Source organism: Alosa pseudoharengus, unplaced genomic scaffold (genome assembly GCF_046254945.1).
Source record: "Alosa pseudoharengus isolate Yale_2024_CS ecotype anadromous, Long Island Sound unplaced genomic scaffold, YU_APseudo_1.1 YU_APseudo_1.1_scf_24, whole genome shotgun sequence".
NCBI classification, from domain to species: domain Eukaryota; kingdom Metazoa; phylum Chordata; class Actinopteri; order Clupeiformes; family Clupeidae; genus Alosa; species Alosa pseudoharengus.
In genome coordinates this window covers 22,281,599-22,296,442 of record NW_027468689.1, presented here as the reverse complement: position 1 = coordinate 22,296,442, position 14,844 = coordinate 22,281,599, and the positions used below count along the sequence as shown (strand labels likewise).

Below are 14,844 nucleotides of genomic sequence, written 5' to 3'. Positions count from 1 at the left end.
ACATCCACCAATGTGTTGTCCTGGACATTTTTTTTTTTTTGTAGATGTAGTTTTATAGTTCACTTGCATTAAGTTTTATCAGCACCAACTGGTATAAACCAGAAATTAGAAGACAGTTGAATGTAGTGTGGCTATTGGTGTCAGCTATTTGGTACTAATGAATATAAGAAACATTACCAATGAGAACAGGTCTTACACAGATATAAACATTTGCCTACATCTTTTTCTACAAGAAAAGTACTGAATTGGTTTTCGTTTATGATCACCTGTATTGTCAGTGTCAGTTTCGGGCAAGCATGCTCACTGTCAAACCAAACCAAACCAAACATTGAGTCTCGGGTCAGAAGCCCTCTGAAATGTTGACTGTGTTTACAGCAGGTGTGGTCAGGTAGACACACTTACATAAACCCCCATGCCCCCATGCCCCAACCCAACCCTCACACATCACCTCTCACGAACGTGCCGTCCTTCACTAATCGCAGGTCAGTGCATTAGCAAGCAGGCTAGCAGAGAAAAGTACAGGGAGGCGTAATGCACACCTGACCTCTCTTTAGTGGAATGCCACTGCCCCATTAAAGGTCGTGGGCTTCAAAGCAGTCACGTCAGGCACTTCCATTAGCTACATCATCTGCAGGACTACAAAAACACAGAAAATAGAGCACTACACCCCACTTCCCCCAACCTCAAGGATTCCTCTCATGAGCCTCTTCAGTGTTTGTGGTGTGTGACAGAAAGAGAGAGAGAGAGAGAGAGAGAGATTGAGTAAGTTTGTGTGTCAGAGAGAAAGCAAGAGAGGAAGAAAATAAAAACAATGAAAAGAGTGCTACACCTTCCCCCAACACCAAGGGAGAGGAAGAGGGAGAGAGAGAGTATGTGTGTGTGTCAGAGAAAAAGAGAAAAGGTAAAAACAAAAACTAAAACAAAGATACATCTTCCCCCAACCCGAAGGATTCCTCTCGCTTAAGCCCCTTCTGAATTCTCTGAGTGTGTGAGAGCATTTTTGAGAGCATTTCTGCGTGTGAGTCAGTGAGAAAAAATACAACACAAAACACAAAAACAGAGCACGACACCTTCCCCCCAACCCCGAGGATTCCTCTCCTCTCCTCTCGCCTTGCTTTCATGTCCGGTAGGCGGGTGGGCCTAGAGACGAGCAGCGCACAAGCTTATCCCCTGATAATGGGAGTCAGTGAGCTCCGTTGTGGCCTTCAAAGTGGGGGATTCCATGGATGCTTAATCCCCCAGAACAAGGAAGTGGTGGCACTGCTTTGCCTTCCGACTGTGATCCCCCGTCGTCTCATTTACCTGTTGGTGTGTGGGCTGGGGGAGTCCTATGCAAGGCATATCATAAAAGGGCTGGAGGCCCAGGTAGACGGGGGCGAGGTAATCCCTCAGGTCAACCAAAAAGGGCTACCACCTGTGCACCAGAACAAAAGTAGGAAGAGTCAAATGAGGGAACTACCAAACTGAGTTATTTTAAAGGAACCTTAGGGACGTGAGACTTGGGTCCTAGATGATCAACGCCCTAACTCAGAGTGGAGTGCTCACTAGCAGCACAGAAGTCTCTGCTGAAGTTCTTTGAAAGCTGCTAAGCCGTGTTTGTACACTAGGTCTGTCCCTGAGGCTGAAGCAGGCTTTGATTTCTGTTTGCGTTTCATTATCAGTCAGACTGAAGTATCAGACATGTTTGGACAGGGAAACGGGCTATCCCAGAGCCTCACCGTGTCTCTCTCTCTCTCACACACACACACACACACTAATACACTGTCATTAGGCTTCTGCAATAACAAAGTGAACAACTTAGTCCGACAGCTGATAAGATACAGCACAGGTGAGTCTTGCCGTTTCAGAAGTTCCTTTTGATTATGATCACATTCTGATTCATTGCCATACAAATTTGGTGTAATTGAGATCCAATTGAAAGACTGGGCTGTTCACACTGGGGATTTGTGTATGGGCTTGCAGGTTAGATAAGGGAGAGAGCAGAAGTGAGGATCAGTGGAAAAGTAGACGTGTGCGTGTGTGTGTGTGTGTGTGTGTGTGTGTCTGTGTGTGTGTGTGTGTGGGTGAGTGTGTGTGTGTTTCTGTGCAGAGGAGGTGATCAGAGGCTATACGTCGACATTGTTTTTTTAGCGTCGGCGGTGCTAAGCAGTGCGGGGGCTTAAATGGGAACCGACAGGCGACTTTGTCAGGATCTGCTAACAGGAGCCATTTCCGTCTTTCCATATTGGATGATGGGTCTGTCGTCACAGCCAATACCTGTGGCTCCACACACTTTTAAAGTTTCAAGGTCTCCATTATTGTTCCTTAATGAGAGTTGATAAATGCCTAACAAGCATTACAATTAGGGTCCTACATTTTGATGGTGTTTACTTGTCATTTATATGCAAAATTGCTTGAAAAAAAACTATAAAATATGGATCAGATGAAGTGGTTAAATGTCAACCTGGACGTGGGGAGAGGAGGAAACGATTAAACCAGATGAAAACTCTTGGTCTGCCAAGAAAAACATGGAAGTCAAGCCACAATCTCATGTCTGTTCCTACACACCTAACCTCTGCCAGAAAACACATTTATGAATGACAGTCAGGTAAGGGCAACCCCATAACTACTTTATAACATTTAAGAAAAAACTGGGTAGCTAAATTACAACTATTGAACAAATTATCTTTCTTTAACTGTGAAAACCTATAAACCATCCCCCACTAGCAAAGAGACAAGGCAAAAGTGTCTGCACACAAACATTTCACCTTGTGTGAAGACATGTAACACTTTCTGTGAGACTTTTCAAGGAAGGAAATACACCACAACATTTTAATCTCCAGCACAGGACTTTATTATAATAATACTCCTGCGCCACATGCCAAAATATAGACACACAAAATCATGATTTCTCATCTGCATTGGTCTGCATCATTAAAACTAGAACCCCTGGAGTGTCACTCCAGATATGCCTCTATCGTCTGAAATCTGAAAATTGGAGTTGAATGACCTGGTAGACACACCTTAGTGTAATCATTAGTAATTTGACAAAATCAACTCATTCATTTTTCCAATCAATCAACCCATCCATTCCAGATTGATAACTTCAAAGTGAATTTTAATCATTCTATAAAATGATTCCAAAAGACACAGGGCTTCATTTAAACAATGGGATTGGAGTATCCAATTGTAACAATACTGGTAACTAAAGCATGTCAAATAAAAAATACTGTTGAACTAAATGACAGCTGTGTAAGACAAATAGGACAGATGGAATTTCCTATATTATTCTTGTGCTCCATTCAATCGAATTCCTGTCTCTACTCTCCTCCAATCAACAGTTGAGAGACTGGCCAATCACCAGCTCCTATCTTATTCAAGAATTGACCTGGGTTACATTTGCCAGAGGTTCTGTTGTTCTACGAGCATCCTTAAAATGATAGTCTCGCTGTCATTTTATACATTCTCCGTTTAAGTTATGTGGTCGTAGCACAAAAATGCTTTTGGCAAAAACAGCCCTGGTTGAGTGCATCTAGTTTGAGACAATTTTGGGTCATGTTGACTGGGTTGGCACACACTAGTCGATTGGGAGGCGTTCTGGTCAATGACCCCCGAATCTGTCTGATGCGTAAACGAAGCCCTGCGTCTTCACCCCTGCAAACTCATTTCAATGTGTGTGTGCACACACAAACACAAACACACACACACTGACTAACACACATACACGCACGCGCTGACTAACACACGCACACGCACACGCACACCATAGCATGGCATGCAGCAATATTACACCCAGGCAGTGTTTTTCCCCTCGCAACCCTAGAACCCCACAAATCCCACTGACCGCATCATTACCTATCAACAACCCCCCCCCCCCCCCCCCCTCTCCCTTCCAGCACCGCAACCCCCCTCCCCAAACATGGACCTCTCCCAAGCACCAGTTTAACACCCCCCTCCCTGTTAAGGTGCCTCCACACGCACTGTTCGCTTCGAGTGTGCCATATGTGGAATAATAAAGAGGATGCTGGACAAGTCAGCCATGTTCTCATATAGACAGACAGAGAAGGAAATCCCTCGTTTTCCCATGTCTGTGTGGAGAAATAAGCATGAGCGAGACGTTTGGCGACCAGGAAAAAACAACAACAAAAAAACAAAAACAAAATAAAAGTATTTATGTAAAGTGCGCTGTTCCGTAGAGGTAGGGGAGAATCGTCATGGCAGCCATGTTGAGGGACTGAGTGTCTTTTGTTTTTCCATCTTCTACAGGAAGTCTCTTTTGTTAGTTTCCTTCATGCCTGTCGTCTGTCTTCACTGGACCTCTCTGTGGCCAGGGAGGAGTGTGGTGGGGAGTTGTGGTGTTACTATCTGGGAGGAGGAGGAAGAGGAGGGAGGGGGGGGGGAGGAGGACAGGCAGGATGGCTTTACAAGCCCAGGGATTTGCGCACAATCTGCTTGGCCAGCCTGTAGAACTGCTCGCGGTCTTCACGCCACATCTTAGAGGCATCCACGTTCGCTCCACTCTCATCGTTCGGCTCTGAACAGGGCAAAAAGAGACACAAAACAGCTCCTCAAGATCTTTCTGGAACAATAACAACAATAGTAACTACCTGCACATGTGCTACAGGTTACACCGTGGTAGCTCACAGGGTCTTTAGTTGAAGTCCAAATTCTACAAAGTGTCCTCTGTAATGCCTTAAAGGAGAAATACAGAGATTTTTCACATAGATCTCCGTCACATAGAGGTCAACGAGTACTGTCGGTACGAAAAACTCCCGAATACAATCAGTTTTACCTAGCTTCAGTTGCTGGTTCCAAAAGCAAAAGCAGCCAAGCAGCTACAGCGCTACACTCTGGGGGTATGTCCGTGAGCCCCCATGCCCATGCCCCCAGAGTGTAGCACTGTAGCTGCCTACATGGCTATGTGAAAAATCGGCAGATTTCTCCTTTAATCACTAAAGCCCACGGTCAGAGAGATCTGGTGCATGAAAAGCACTTCACTACTAGTACCTGTGTGCTTCTTTTAAACTACTCAACGGCTCTAAAGGTAATAACATACAGTGCAACCTTTTGAGCAATATTGCCAGGCAATGTTTACATTTTTATCAGGAGAAGTGTAATCATCATCTGGCTTAAATGGGCTCACCTGCCAGCATGCTGACCACAGAGAGCAGGATCTTCTCCACGCTCTGGACGGGACTCCAGCGCTCGGCGCTGCTCTCATAGCCCATGGGGTCGTCGCCGGGGGCGTGCAGGATGGAGATGCAGACGCGGCCGTCTGGGTAGACTGCAGAGGAAGGGGAGGACAGGTGGCTTAAACGAGGACGGATGTGACGACACAGATCAGGGTAACCCTGATGAACCATTGTAGGAGATGTGGTGGCCAGGACCATGCTTTTGAATGTGAAAAGAAGTGCTTCCGACACCAATTGGCACTTTGGTGTCTTGGGTTTAAGGGGATTTCATTCCATAGTTCCAGTGATCTGTTTGAACTATGATGTCTAATGTGGACTATGAAGTGGCAAATTCATTCAGAGAAGTATGGACACACAAGTAAGGACACACTACATTTACATATTCATTTGGCAGATGCTTTTATCCAAAGCCACTTTCAGTGGTAGAGATACTTAAGAGATACAAGACATGTCACACAAAGACATCATTCATTCATGAGAGAGTGGACATCACATGACCAACAATTAACTTTATCTATGAGTACCTCAGGATACTGGCAGACCCCTTGCAGGTACAAAAAAAAAAAAAATGACATGGACAGAAGATTTTCCACATATGTACACACACACACACACACACACACACACACACACACACACACACACACACACACACACACACACACACACACACACACACACACACACACACACACACACACACACACACACACACACAACCAGCTTCACACCAAATCACTGCACCCTATGCCGGGCGCACACACAATCGCGGAGGCGATATCAGCCACCCACAGCGAGAGTGTGGCAGATGCTATCTCCCGCTCCACTGCACAGTGCCGGGGGACACGGATCCGGCAACCCCTAGCGCGCTGATAATGGCCTCTGTGTCTATCGCCGTCCGGAGCGCTTGCTATCTCATGCCACAACAGGAAGGACTTTGTCTGGGCACACTTCCCTGACAACGCAAAATCACCGCACTGAGGATTGAGGTCTCAATGGATCCTCCGGCTTGTCAGGAATGTGAAATACACTGCACAGCCTGATGCTTCAAAAAATGTGCTACCTGCTATGACTTTTAGCCTTGCTAACAAGCTCAAATGCATTGCCCCCTAGGTTCCTTATTCAACCCCCGCACACAACTGTGGACTGAACCAAGGTTACAGGACCTCAGACAAGGCGAGACTTTCTGTCCGGCTTACTGTAGCCATCTCGTCTGTTCAAACATGTGCAGAGATGGAACTAAAGTGACAGAGCTTCTACCCCAAATGAGCAGCTCTAAGGCCAACATGGCCGTCACACAGGCCTGCACCTTGGAGTCATCTTACTGGCCCCCTTACTTTACTATTCGTGTATGTACAGGCTATTCCATTTGTACATGCTGACTGCTTGTGACAACTCTTAACTTGTGAAATGATGTAACTTCCTTGTCCTAAGAACTCGCCGGGAACTAGGGGTCCTTTGACTTGAACGAGATCGCTTCTCATCAGACGAGTTTAGGGTGGCTTGCCATCCCGTCATTTTGCGTCAACTTCCGTTTTTTCAGACAACTTACTACTCGTAAGACGAGCACATTGGACAAATGGATTGCACCATACGTCTGGGAACCACTTACGTGTATGTGTCACTTACTATTAATTTCTATACAAACCAAGACGGCGGATCGTTAATGTGCCGTGAGAAAGGTTGGGAATAGGCACCCACCAGCCCAGCACTAAACTCCGAGAGTGGTAAACAAAATCGGATATTTCAGGCAGTAAAAGCCCCGGTAAGAACCAAACAAGATTTTGTTCAGATCTACACACCTATGGCTACTGAAAAATGTAAGGTTAATTTATCAAATGTTATTAGTATTAAAAACATCGTTGTTTTAGAATTTTCGAACAAGAAATGGTTGGTAATTAGTATGTTTACGATAGTTTTCTTCCAATCACCTTCAACATTACTGTATTCCATGTGACTACAAACCAATCACTTTGTCTTCTTTTGGGGACTGGCTTGGAACGGTGTTTGGCTCAGTCCGAGCCATTCTGTTAAAGCACCAGAATTGTCTATAAGAGACCGATGGATGGAGGACTGGAGAATAATGCTGAATTCAGTGAAATGTACACTGAATTACACTCAGGACTGATGCTCTGAAAGTGAACATGGCAGGCACTTACTGTTAGGGTGGAACATGTCGCAGGTGAACTTCATTTTAGGGGGGCTGAGAGGGTAGTCTGCAGGAAAGCTGAGGATGGCAGGAAACACGCCCCCTTCGAAGCACGTGTCCTCTGGACCCCTGGAGGTCAAATAACATAGACATAAGCAAAAGCGAAATGTTTTCCAAAGAGGGTTTTATATGTCAAGGCTTAGTTCTGCAGTGATTCTTCTAATGTCATCAGAGTTATGGCATATACTATTCTGGCTTAATCAGTTTACGTAAATTGTTGGACTGTTAAATGTGTTGCTGTTTAGGCAATTTTAAAATGAGGACCGCTGTTGAAATGATTTCTTAAAAAAAAAAATACCAAATGGAATTCAACAATTTACCCCTAAACCTCCAAAACCTTGATGTATTACTTGTATGCCACAGTGGATGATTATAGATTAAGATACAACGAGATAATGAACCAATAAATAAAAATAGAAAGAAACTGATAAAGCTAACAAAAGCTAAAAAAAGAACTCCAGTTATGAGAGACCAAATACCAGGAATGCCTTGCACTTGTCTCTCTTGAAGGTGAGCGCACTCCATGAAGCCCGGTAGTAAGCTATTATCGTAGCACTCCTAATCCCTCATATTAAGCGAAGTTTTATTGCGGTCATGGAAACTCCACGGGCCATGGGCCAGAGTAGCGCTTTGCCATTCACCCACCACATCTGGCAGCAATGACAGCAGCACATATATTAAAGGCTTACGCAGGCATGTTTGCACAAGAGATTTACAAATATTGTATATTTTGGAAATGCAATAAAATCTGCGGCGACGGGTATTAGGGAAACTTGCAGGTGCTCCAGGGGTGTGTGTACGGTATGTGTTTGTGTGTGTGTGTGTGTGGGAGGGGGGGGGAGTCTATACACCCTTGGGGGGTTGGTGTAGTGATGAATGGAGAAGAGGTATAGGGTCAGCAAACGAGAACGAAAACATTAGCGATGTGTTCTGTTGTCCATAAAAAATAGGACAGCTGCTTTAGATTCCCCATCTAACTGTGCTCTGGGATTTATGCATTAATCTGACATATGAGTGCTTGACATAACAACACAGATTAGGGAAAACTCAGATATGTATGACGGCTGTGTCATTTTTTTGCATGTGCAAAGAAGTGCTTTCCTCACACACTGCCACTTTGGTCTCTTGGGTGAAAACGGATTTCATCCATGCAGGATTTCCTGGATTTTTGTAGTATCTATAGAAGAGATGTCTGCTGAGGACTCTTTTAAAGTGGCAAGGGCACAAAGAGCTCACTATATCTTTAGGTTGATTTATTCTTACAAAAAAAAAAAAAAACACTCAAAAAAGCCCTCCAATAAATGTGGGCTGATTTGACCTTTATGCAATGGATTTATGCAATGCTTGTGAGGGGAGGACACCAAGGCTTCATCTTGGTCTATATTCCAAGCACCATCCGACTGACATCTCCATCACATGGAACATGTGCGAATTTCACAGCGATCAATCTCCATGTGCATTTAAAAGGCAAATGTGGTCCATGTTTATTTTCCACTTGATCTGTCCATCAATCGGTTGATTTTGGATCTGCGCTGGGCGTTTATCTGCACGTGCAGGGGCCCAATCACCTCGACACCATCTAACTTCCTGTGCTGTGTCGTACCACACACAGTTGGGCCAGAGGGCTGGTGACCACCTCTGTTCCTTGTTTGGTCTGGCAAGGCCCTCTGCTTAAACAAACACTTAAATGTATCCACAAATCCATCAGGCGATCGGATGGTTTACCACAGGACCCAAATGAGACCGCATTATCAGTGCTTTGACTCGATCGCTATCGGCTCAACACGGATTCCCGGACAATGATGGGAGTGCCGGTCTCTTTCAAAAGAACAAAACCTATCACTCCGTGTCAATCAAAATAATGATTAACCATTGTTTTCTTTTCCCTAACTACTATCGCTATGAATACATTAAATAACAGAACAGGATTTTTTTGTATTCATTTAGCTGGAGGATAACTGTAAAATGACTATATTTAGCAGACAATGCCCCCTACAGGGCAATGTGAGAACACCAGTCCAACAATATCCAAGGAGCAATCTGCCACTTCTCAGAATTCCACTTTTGCCAATCTCAGAGACTCAAAAGAAGTTTCTTTAGAACTTGGTCTATTTTACTCTTGCTGGTTCCACCAGGGGAATGTACTGTGTCCATACTTGTAGACCTAGTAGAGTGAGAACTGTAAGACAGAGAAACAATGCAGTCACCCCTTGGCCTGGGCTCTAGTTCTCTCATACTGATCTGCTACAGTTTTACTGTGCCAACTCTGAAACCCTAGTTAAGAATAAAATCCTAACTTAATTTAACCCATAATAATACCCAGTCAAAACAAGAGCGCAACAGCATAGGGAATGATGCGACAAAAACCCATTATACACCAAGGTCACTTTCACAAGTAGCAGAATGTGTTTGGGATTGTGACAGTGGCAGTGGCAAAACCTGCTGTTTGAAATGTGTTAAAATAGGTCAATATGGCCAGTGTGACAATGTCACAGGATTAAACGTCATTTCATTGCAGCATTTTCGTAAATCCTTAGGAATTTTCAAAAAGTTTCCTGAGCTCTGAAGATCTATTTACATAATCCATTGCAACCTGGCACAATTTAACTTAAAACATTTTCATTATGAGCTAGTGGTCCAGAATTCACAGCACAGGACCACTGAACAAAAATACACTTATTAATTCATTCAACCTTTATTTATTCTAGGAGATTCATTGAGGATAGTCCTCATTTTTAGTGAAACAGAGATTACAGTAACAATGAAACATACTTTAATACTATAGTAGTATAATAATTTAGTAAAACATATTAGTTTAATAATTGTAGTAAAAAGTATAGGGCTACAAGTAGAAGTTAAAACTTACATGATTAAGGCCTCCCACTCAAAGAAATTCTCTTCATTTACTGGGCCTGTAAGAATCAAACACAAAGAACAGAAAACAGAATTGTGAAATATCTTCAGTCAATCTATATGACTACCTACAAAAAGTAAACAACGTAGGCCTAAATCTACCAAATTCCACAACTGTGTGATGAAAAATACCTTACCAGCAACAATCCCCTCCGGGGGGTTCAGAGTCAGTTCTGCCAGAAGGAAAAACAGTAATGATTAGCTGGTGCCAGCATCAGAGCATTCACGTCATGTTTAAAATGTTAATTTAGCAAGAGAGTTATTAAAAGTCCAGAAGAAGAAAGGTTATACGACATTATACCCAAAGCCACCAGAAACACAGCTCCGCATATTTGGGGAGGTTCTCGAATACGTCAAAATCTTACCTGATCTAGCACTGATAACAAAGTTGCAGCCCCGAGGTACATGACTATATACCTAAACGTCAACCACACACGTCGATATGCATGTTGTGAATGGCATATGTTAATTAACACTGATGTTTCAAATGATTCATGAACATTAGCTTGCTTAAAATTACATTTTGCCTACTTGAACATCCACATTTACACATTCAAGTGATAGATCGTCGCTTTCCTCACAATCTGAACACGAAATTAACGTTAACGCCTAACATTAGCTTTCGTGAATAACTAGGATACTGTGCGACTAGCTATCCCTACATTAGTAACTTTCACGTACCTGATAAGCACAGCAGCCAACTAAAAACCTTGCCAATGCAACGTTTGCTAACTGCTAACTGGTGTGTATCTACCAGGACTACTTGTAAGTCAATATTATTCCAATACTTACGTTTATATTCTGCCATTAGTCTCTTCAAAGCTGTACCCGCCATGGTTACCACAAACACCTTTAGTTAAAAGCTGACTGTAAAAGTTCGGATTCTCAGGGTGCTAATAACAAAAGTAAGCCAAGCCGATGCCGTGGCTTACGCTTGATTTCCGGCGTAAAACTGAATCATAAAAAAAATATCACAGCGCCACCCTGCGGAACTCCTCCACGTTGACAGGTAGCCTTTTTATGCTTCCGCATCGTAAATGCAAATTAAACCCATGGTTGAATACAAGAAAAAGGCAACACTTACAAACAAATCTGAGTACCAAACTATATTTATTGTGTACAGTAGTAAAGGACAACAAATAATGTACAAATCAGTACAGAAACATGACATAAGTTGTGGACAATGCCATTTCCCCAAACCCTCTTTCCACCCCTTCTTTGCCAACCGATTTTGGAAACTGTATGAAGTAGGGCTAGCGGAGGCTGCAGAGCTAGGGCCACAACACCTCCATCAGGAAAGCACAATGACAAAGCAAAGCTGAAAAAGCTGATGAGGATTCCCTTGAGGTTTTTGCAAGGACTGGGAAGAAGTGGGGGATCGAAAGCATAATTTGGTCTTACAATGTCCATATCCAACCCCTAGCCAAAAAGACAGGAGCAAAATTAAGCCCAAAAAAAAGGAACACAAAAGAAAACACAGTGAATGCAAAAAGAATACCTTCGTACATTAACACAATTTAAAAAAGTAACTCCTTTAAAAGCAGAAGACTATTCTTCATTAATTATCTGAACACGCTCTCTTTATCAGTGTACCATCTTTTTTGGGTTTGGTCCACATTCTGTGATGCGGTATCGTGTATTGCAATCAACTGCTCTATGGATGACTTGGTTGGAGATAACAAGTCCGTAACACCTTTGCCCCTTTTCTCTAGCTGTCCCTGAATAAAGTGATTCAAATTCAATTGGAGTACAGAATACTGTAAAGATGTTGCTCTTCTGCAATAGAATGCGCCTAAAAATGGAGAAAACATAACATAGCATATGCACAATGACAGAAATCATAGCGCCTCTCATGCTCTTGAGAGCAGGGACAGGTGGTTTATCATTGCTGCCTGTGTTCTGTTGGCGCAAACAGAAATAAGAGAAAAGAAAAGAAAAACAAAAACACATGAAGAAGAACAAAATGGCAACAGTGTCCACACGTGGCCTGATGTTAGCCGTCAGATCCGAAGTTCTGACCAGATGCTCTTTACAGGCAAAGCCATTCTGAGATATCAGCATTGCCAACGGGCATCCATTCTGGGACAAATCATTATGATCTCTCACATACTGAAAGGGGGAGGGGGGGGGTCCACCCTTTACCTCCACATCTAGGTTAAGGGTGGTTTAAAAAAAAAAAAAAAATCAAAACAGAAAAAAAACAAAACAAAAATACGTTAACATTGAAAGAGCGTCTTGGGAAACATGTCAAATAAAATAGCTGAATGGACGCCTCTTTTGCACCCGGTAGGCTTTAACAGACCCCTCCAGTCTGCTGTTGAAACACGTCAATCGTGTCCTCGTCTTCCATCTCGAGCTGGGAAAACAAAGCAATCATTAAACAATTGCGTCTCTCCAGTACCTGTTAAAATGCAACTTCTGTAACTAATAGTCATTTGCAATTTCAGGGATATTTAGTGTTAAATGGGGCAAAAGTGGAAAAAGTAAAACCCCACATTTGGGTTAACTTGTATTTTCCTCAAGAACATGCATAACTTCCAGTCTTGAGGATCTAACGACTACAAAATGAAGCATGACATTAAATGCATGTCTAAAAGCAGACATTAAATGCTTTTGTTGAAGATATATTCAACTACACTGTGTGTGTGTGCGCGCGTGTCATACACCAACATGTGCGCATGTATGACTGAAACACCATAATGTGCACGCTGGTGATCCGATTATGTACACACTCAAACTCTGCATGTTCTCAAAAGCTTTAACATTAAGCGTATACAGTACATATGAAGTCTACATGTTGAACTTCTTCAAAACAGTCTTTACATTTATCATAATGGTGTCATTATTTCACTGTATTATTGTATCAACATTATTCACTGTAATCAGAAACATTATTAGAGCATTATAGCAGTGGATGAGCATACAACTCACCTGTGCAGGTGTGTCCGTTTCATTTATTGGCTGCCCATCAAACCTAAATCGGATCTGCCTTATTGACAATCCCTGAAAAACAAAGACCACAGCCATTAATACCACTAAAAATTAAACCTCACCAAAGTCAGCTTCAGCCCATTATATCTAAATAATGCATATACCAACTCACATTCATGCATATACATTCAAATTCACGAGTATTAATGCAGCTTCAACCTTTAATCTTGATGTAAAATGTTTGATTTAAAACAATACTCTTTATGTAATGGGGTGGCAATCACTTACCTGTCTTTCACAGTACGCCTTCATAAGTTTGCTTAAAGGTGTGTGCCGTTTTATTTTAAACTGGACCACGGACCCGTCTTGCCCTGCTACCTTCAGATTGATGTGGTCGTTTTCGGTTTTCACTCCCTCCTGTAAACAGATGGACAAGTGGGCCAAAATGCATTGCTTAACTTGGTTGTGCTCAACATGAGGTGCTTACTTGGAAACGTGTCACTTGTAATTGCACACCTGTGTTAATGTGGCTAGTTTACAAACGGTGCTTAAATCAAGCTCATGGCTATGTATAGTTAGCAAGATAACCAAAGCACGTGAAATGGAACACAAACCATTATCGCTAGCTAACTAGTTAGCCAACCCAACAGCTTACCGAGTCAAGCCTGTGACATTAGCTCCCCGATTAACTGCAGATGAACTGCTGTTTTGTGGATACTATGTTAATTAAGCTACTTACATCTTTCAGCATCAGCTAACGCTAGCAATCCTTGTTATTCATTTGAATGAATTGCACAGTAATAGTCTACACAAACAAACCATACAATTGGTGTTTGTTAGCCTGCTTTAAAAAGCCGACTATGCTAATGTTAAATTAGCTTTTTAGCGAAGTAGCACAATATTTGAGAATCACATGGTTCCTTTATTGGCATAACATGTATCAACACAATTAAACATATCGATAGAGAACAGTATCAGTGCCTATAGGTTTTCCCCTCAAATGTATTTGTACAAGAATAACTGAATGAGTTGGGCGCTAATGAACTGGAGCTGCTTTTTCAAATGGCGGATCACTATGTGCGGGTAATGTTGCTCCTTCTCCGCTATTCTTGCGGCATTTCCTACGCCGGAGACGTAACGTGGCCGACTAGCGCCACTTCGTTTTCACAAAGGAAAACCCGCAAAAGCAGACACAGAATTCCACCTCGATGATATTGCGCGGCAGCTCGAGACAATGGCGCAGTTTCAATGAACACATTCGCGGCAAAATGCGAATCGGTATCGGATAGGAAGAGGAGTAGTTGCGAAAAAAGAATCCGCATACTGAAATAAAACCAACCCATGCTATCTTCATCTGCACAAATGCGCAAAACTGACTAACCACCACACCAATGTTGCACAGAACTGAAAGCCAGCTAACCTTAATTCCTAACGGTATCCATTAGACGCAGAATGTCGACTTTCCACATTAATAGTTAATAGAACTTACCTTAGGCTTTTCCTCAGACATATCGCCAAGACTTTTGAATGTAGTTATTCAAAGAATTAACGCAAGATGCGCCGTCTCTACTTTCAGCCCTCTGGTCTACGACGAGAACGCGCTTGGTCTCTTCTTCCCCA

General features: G+C 42.8%; 2 protein-coding genes across 4 annotated transcripts; both read right to left on the bottom strand.

The window, feature by feature from the left end:
• Nucleotides 1-3,867: 3,867 nt before the first annotated feature.
• ube2g2 (ubiquitin-conjugating enzyme E2G 2 (UBC7 homolog, yeast)) lies at nt 3,868-11,231 on the bottom strand. 3 transcript variants are annotated; one of them, XM_076303485.1, is made up of 7 exons: nt 11,086-11,231; nt 10,659-10,710; nt 10,431-10,466; nt 10,247-10,292; nt 7,331-7,449; nt 5,123-5,263; nt 3,868-4,513 (listed from the first exon to the last, which is right to left on the bottom strand). In XM_076303485.1, coding segments are annotated over exons 4-7 (375 nt in total). In that variant the 5' UTR covers nt 10,249-10,292; nt 10,431-10,466; nt 10,659-10,710; nt 11,086-11,231; the 3' UTR covers nt 3,868-4,400. The 3 variants fall into 3 exon arrangements, with proteins under 3 accessions (XP_076159600.1, XP_076159599.1, XP_076159601.1); XM_076303484.1 differs by lacking the exon at nt 10,659-10,710; XM_076303486.1 differs by lacking the exon at nt 11,086-11,231 and having other exon boundaries at nt 10,659-11,079.
• Nucleotides 11,232-11,384: 153 nt separating this feature from the next.
• sumo3a (small ubiquitin like modifier 3a) lies at nt 11,385-14,844 on the bottom strand. The gene is made up of 4 exons (XM_076303483.1): nt 14,714-14,844; nt 13,513-13,641; nt 13,225-13,296; nt 11,385-12,649 (listed from the first exon to the last, which is right to left on the bottom strand). Exons 1-4 carry the CDS (start codon nt 14,732-14,734, stop codon nt 12,587-12,589), a joined length of 285 nt encoding a protein of 94 aa, XP_076159598.1. The 5' UTR covers nt 14,735-14,844; the 3' UTR covers nt 11,385-12,586.

Excerpts from the sequence above, each read along its gene's own strand:
- sumo3a (XM_076303483.1), bottom strand. The coding sequence starts at position 14,734 with ATGTCTGAGGAAAAGCCTAAG. Across the intron at positions 13,642-14,713 it reads TGTCTGAGGAAAAGCCTAAG|GAGGGAGTGAAAACCGAAAA; the intron begins GTAAGTTCTATT and ends ATCTGTTTACAG. Across the intron at positions 13,297-13,512 it reads AGGCGTACTGTGAAAGACAG|GGATTGTCAATAAGGCAGAT; the intron begins GTAAGTGATTGC and ends TTTGTTTTTCAG.
- ube2g2 (XM_076303484.1), bottom strand. The coding sequence starts at position 11,128 with ATGGCGGGTACAGCTTTGAAGAGACTAATGGCAGAATATAAAC. Across the intron at positions 10,467-11,085 it reads ACTAATGGCAGAATATAAAC|AACTGACTCTGAACCCCCCG; the intron begins GTAAGTATTGGA and ends TCCTTCTGGCAG. Across the intron at positions 5,264-7,330 it reads CGACATGTTCCACCCTAACA|TCTACCCAGACGGCCGCGTC; the intron begins GTAAGTGCCTGC and ends CTTCCTCTGCAG.